The sequence below is a fragment of the Protomyctophum parallelum genome (assembly GCF_964188405.1).
Source record: "Protomyctophum parallelum genome assembly, chromosome: 12".
NCBI lineage: Eukaryota > Metazoa > Chordata > Actinopteri > Myctophiformes > Myctophidae > Protomyctophum > Protomyctophum parallelum.
In genome coordinates, this window is record NC_139712.1 from 9,455,660 (window position 1) to 9,461,426 (window position 5,767).

At 44.6% G+C, this 5,767-nt stretch overlaps 1 protein-coding gene across 1 annotated transcript in view; it reads right to left on the reverse strand.

Annotated features, from left to right (window-relative positions):
* Nucleotides 1–5,422, reverse strand: part of LOC310867495 (rho GTPase-activating protein 21-like) — a 68,682-nt gene extending 63,260 nt beyond the window's left edge. Inside the window, exons 1-2 of the mRNA XM_083777610.1 lie at nucleotides 5,334–5,422; nucleotides 1,384–1,462 (exon numbers count right to left, since the gene is read on the reverse strand). Of these exons, the coding sequence (XP_083633736.1) occupies nucleotides 1,384–1,462; nucleotides 5,334–5,400 (146 nt within the window). The 5' untranslated portion in view covers nucleotides 5,401–5,422. The remainder of the gene's footprint in view (nucleotides 1–1,383; nucleotides 1,463–5,333) is intronic.
* Nucleotides 5,423–5,767: the final 345 nt, after the last annotated feature.

Below are 5,767 nucleotides of genomic sequence, written 5' to 3' on the forward strand. Positions count from 1 at the left end.
ATTACAGGCGTTCTAATATTAAGCCTAGCATTACAGGCGTTCTAATATTAAGCCTAGCATTACAGGCGTTCTAATATTAAGCCTATAGCATTACAGGCGTTCTAATATTAAGCCTAACATTACAGGCGTTCTAATATTAAGCCTAGCATTACAGGCGTTCTAATATTAAGCCTAGCATTACAGGCGTTCTAATATATATATATATATATATATATATTTTTTCTTTATTGATTTTTTTTTAAAGGGATAGAAAGTAGTCTGACAGGAAACGGGAGAGAGATGGGGGGATGACATGCGGTAAAGGCCGTGTCGGGTCCGGGAGTCGAACCCGCGGCACACCGCGACTGGATCACCAGTCCGGTGCCCAGACCGTTACGCTACGGCCTGGGCCAGGCGTTCTAATATTAAGCCTAGCATTACAGGCGTTCTAATAAGCCTAGCATTACAGGCGTTCTAATATTAAGCCTAGCATTACAGGCGGGTGTTCGGGTGGTGGGAGAACTTTGGGCGACGTCTTCTCCTTCTTCGAGAAAGATTTACATAATATCGTTGCTGTCTGGCAGAAACCTCTTATCTCCATATTTCTCATACATTTACGCCCTATACTTGATCACTACTACACTAACTACAGCGTCACACAAAAGCATAAAAAGTAGCAGATCTACAAGCTCATGAAGCGACACATTTTGAGCTTGTAGATCTGCTACTTTTTATGCTGTCTATGCTCTGTATGCTTCTGCTACTTTTGCTAAGTAACAGTTTTGGACATGATTAGGTTTCCACCCAACAGAATCCAACGGTGATAAAGTTACAGAGATTTAAAACACAGTGCTAAACATGCACACGTGTGCGCTGAAATAAAGGGCAGAAGAATGGATTTACAACTAAGACAATCTGGTCAGAACGTGTGTGGTGTGGAGACCTCAAACAAACATAAAACTGGCAGCAACCTTTTTATTTCTTCAGTGGACGACGAAGGGTAAATCAGTTAATTTATACTTTTATTACAATAACCAACAGCATCATATCAAGTTAACAATAATGCTGATGTTGTAGGCTATTTACTATTGTCACAGAAACACACTGCACGGCTACTGTGACTGGAGAACAAAGATAGCTACGGCCAATCGAAACGACTCGATGGAAACACGTGCAGGGATGTTCACACCCCCAAAATACGGCAGATAATCTGTAATTATAGAGACATTTTTGCAACGTAAATACAACGACTTAATGACACTAACACGACTTTCTGATGGAATAAAAACATTCTTTAACGTTCCGAATATTTCGGTCTATTGTGTTTAAAAACATTAGAGCCGACTTGTGGTTGAAAGTACTGGGAGGGGTCACATATTGACACCGCGTCCCGTGAGGCCTCACCTGTTCTGGATCAGGGCGATGACCTGGGAGTACGTCTTGCCGATGATGCTCTCTCCATTCACCTTCACAATGCGGTCCCCTGGGGTGGAGAATTCACAGAGGGATATTAACCCGTTCTGACCTGAGATCAGATTCTAACGCACAGAAGAATGGTGGTTCTTTAAAGATGGAGTGCCACGATTTTTTTGCCTGGTGGGTGGTGATGGGTGGTGAACTGAAGCCACGCCCACAGCTGTAGTTGTATGATAAAGAAGGAGGGGTTAGGGGAGGGGCTGATAGTGTGATGTCACTATATTGCTGTTTACTTCATTGGCCCGTTTGACTGTCAAGGGTTCAGCCTCCAGGAAGAAACCCTAAATACAAAGTTAATACACCATTGCACATAAAAACAACTCCAGGGTGTCTAATGAAGTACTGTCACCTCATAGACACATGAAAAACTGGAAAAATACAAAAATTGTGGCACTCCATCTTTAACACATTTTGACCCGAGATCAGATTCTAAAAAATGTCTTCTACGGCAGACCTACAAGCTCGTAGCGCGCCACTCGGTGGCGCGCTATGAGGTTGTAGATCTGCTATTTTTCAATAGCTAAAGCATAACATGATGCCGACACCAAAATTGGTTAACGTTCCCCCGAACAGATGTTTTACCGATGACATGAGCATCGTACGTAAAAGCCTTAAGTTACACTTAACCCATTTAGGCCTGACGTCGAAATAAAAAAAAAACGACTTTTTAAAATGTATTTTCTTTTCTGAAAAACCTCATGTTTTTATATCAGTGGTTCTCAATATTTCATGTCAAATTATATGTAATATGCCGGCGACCCCCATCTGAAAATATGTTGTTCCAGGGACCCCAACCCAGAAGCAAATATTTGAGTTAAAAACGTTGGCTCTGAAAGAACATATTCAAAGCTTTGCGCCACTTTCACGATTTTTCAAAAAATAGCAGATCTACAAGCTCGTAGATCTGCTATTTTTCCAGTAGCTAAAGCATAACAACAAAAAGGGTTCCCGCCCAGAGTGGGTTAAGTTGCGTGCCGGTACCGTGCTCCACAAATAGCAGATCGACAAGCTTGCCGATCTGCTATTCACTGGAGTTGTGAAACGGTGAAACCGCTGCGAGCTCTGCTATAGTTACGCATGCAAATGCCAAGCAACGCAACCAAATATAAATTAGGCTTCGACAGTTTACCGCGTGAGGTTTGTTGTTTGCCTTGCTTTTTCATCTTCCCCAAGTCAAAGTGTCCTCTGGTATCCTTAAAAACGTTAATTCAGTTCCATGACGTGTCAAAGCCGAAGAGCCCCATACGTGTATATCCTGCGCTTCGGTTAGAATCCTGTCAATGAGTTCTCCAAAACCGTCTCGGGGATTGAGGATTATTTTCCCCCACCGCTGCCTGCCTGCCTGTCTGCGTGCCTGCCTGTCTGCGTGCCTGCCTGCCTGCCTGCCTGCGTCGAGGAAGAGACAGATCTTTGCCCCGAATCTCACGAGACGAACGGACACGCCAACAATCTCAAACGCCCAAAAATGCCTTGTTGTTTACAGACGGGACCCTAGCTGCGTCAGGCCGGCCGGGCCGGGCCTGGCCCCCCTGCCTCCCATCCATTCATTCAAGTCTTCTAGATGGCCATCTTTTACAGGAAGACATGAGATCGTGTGGGGGGGGGGGGGAGAGAGAAACCGGATAATTGTGGGAAAAGCGGTGTACTCCCCTCTGTCCCCGGAGAGCGGAGCAGCAGAGATAAAAGCAGAGAAAAGGGGAGAGAGAGAGAGAGTTTGACTTTGGAGGACTTGTGTCTCGGCCACTTAGCATTTCCTGTAGCGCGCCGTGCTTAAAAACCTGGCACTAACACTGTCGGTGTGGTGCAGCTGGGGTTGGGTTTGAGTTCCCCGTTTGAAACTAAAGAGATCAGACAAACAGAACAGAACAGAACAGAACAGAAACTAAAGAGAGCAGACACACACACACACACACACACACACACACACACACACACACACACACACACACACACACACACACACACACAGAACAGAACAGAAAGGGAACTGAATGATTTCTATGTCAGCAGCAGGGCACCCCCTGGAAGGTTAGTTGGACACACATATAGGTGGAGTAAAAGACATCCGAGATCATCTTAACCCCTGGCTATTGCCGTAATTGACACGATGAATCAATAAATCCCTTATGGCCACTCACGTAATTGACGTAATCGTTTAATTCCCTGCAGTAATCGGGGGCTTAATGTATAGCAACTTTTAGCTTGTTTGGCTAAAACCGTCCGAAATATGCGCGTGCACGCACGAGCACGGTCTTTATGTGCATCGCTGCGTAAAATGCGATATTCTGGGCAGGATTAGAGCTTAAAGGTATGTTCAGTGATTTCACTCAAAAAAACCTTAGGTTTCGTTTTTGGCTGTGGGACCTAGCCTTTCGTCCAATCAGGATAGAGAGTCAAAAACGAAACCTACGGTTTTTTGACCCCCAGGGGTTAACTGGGGACAGGGGAGGAACTCCTTATATGGTCAGCACACTCTATAGTAGGGAGGATTATCACAACAAAACAAAAAAATAAGTGATATTTGAATTAAGTGAAATCACTGAATATACCTTTAATTTGACTTAGTTATAAAAATCAACGATGATCGCTTAGCATCCCGGACATCTGACAGTGCAGCACAGTCCAAAACTAATACCGGATGTTATTGTTCGTTAAACCGGAAGTGGTGACGTTACCGCCACCATCAGGACTGGGTATAATACTATAGGATTGCTGTGTTAAAATGAGATATAGCGTGTATGTCACCGATATTTCTATTGGCATTAAAATGACGAATTAAACATAATGGATAACAGTGCAGGCAGAAGGCACAATCCGCTGTTTTAATTAGGCTGGCCATAAGCCAGTTAAAACGTTATTTTAAACCTTTTTTTTTCAAACATTAAGACAGGATTCACGGAAGAGAGAGTCAGAGAAGGAGCCGCGGGGGTTTTCACAGAGTGGATGTTGGGGTTAGAGAACCACAGCCATCCACTTCATGATGTCACCTCCATGCTTTGTTTTGACTGGCCGCACCTTCACAGAAAGAAAGACTTAACCCATTCTGTGCGGGAGAGCCCCTTTTGGTGTTAGCATTATGCTATGTGCTTTAAGCTATTGAAAAATACCAGATCTACAAGCTCGTAGCGCGCCACCGAGTGGCGCGCTATACGAGCTTGTAGATCCGCTATTTTTTGAAAAAAATCGAAGAACGACTGACACAGGAACATAGCTTTTTTCAGAAAACTGTCAGGATGTATATAGAAGACGTTTTTAGAATCTGATCTCAGGTCAGAAGGACTTAACTCTGGAGAAATCCTGGCAGCAAAACCACGATACACATATTAATCATACCATTTACCGTTTATCAGCAGGAGTGTGACTGGCACCCCCCCACACGCCTATGTGCGCGCGTGTGTGTGCGTGTGTGTGTGTGTGTGTGTATGTGTGTGTGTGTGTGTGTGTGTGTGTGTGTGTGCACACACATTCTTGGCTTTCTTGACTGAGTGCAGGTGCTTGAATGTCTGCTTGAATTGTCCGTCTGTATGTGCATTTGTTCTTTATGTATTCTTGTGCGTGTGTGCGTGCGTGCGTGCCGTGCGTGTGTGTACGTATGTAGAATTTGAGACGTACTGTAGACATTTTGAGCGGACCATTTCCCTGGTACTATACTGTACTGTACGGTACCGCTACCAAAGTTGTGTGCTGGGTTGTGCATGAGAAATATATACGTTGTGTAGATCAGCTATTTTTTGAGTTTTGGTTTAATTTTTGGTTCATGACATTCATGAAATGTGTGCGTGTGTCTGTGCGTGTGTGTGTGTGTGTGTGTGTGTGCGCGTGTGCGTGTGCGTGCGTGCGTGCGTGTGTGTGTGTGTGTGTGTGTGTGTGTGGTGTACCTGTACAGAGTCCAGCTCCGTGGGCGGGGCCTCCCTCTTTCACCTGCTTGACAAAGATGGTGTCCATCGGCTCCAAGCGGCTCCGCTGTCGCCCTGACAACGAGAGAGAGAGAGAGAGAGAGAGAGAGAGAGAGATAGAGAGAGAGAGAGAGAGAGAGAGCACACATCAGGAACAGCGTTGCCAAGTCTGCTTACTATAAGCGACTTTGGGATTGTTTTTGCGGTACAGTCACTTGTTGTACAGTATTTTGGTAGTTGGCATTTTTTTATTGTTTTTTTTTTTTTGTAGTTGGGCATTTGGGCTTCCTTCCTATTGTTGTTTAACCCATTCTGACCTGAGATCAGCTTCATACGAGGTTTCCACTGGACACACACTGGTCTGATGAACCCATTCTGACCTGAGATCAGATTCTAAAAATGTCAGTCGTTCTTCG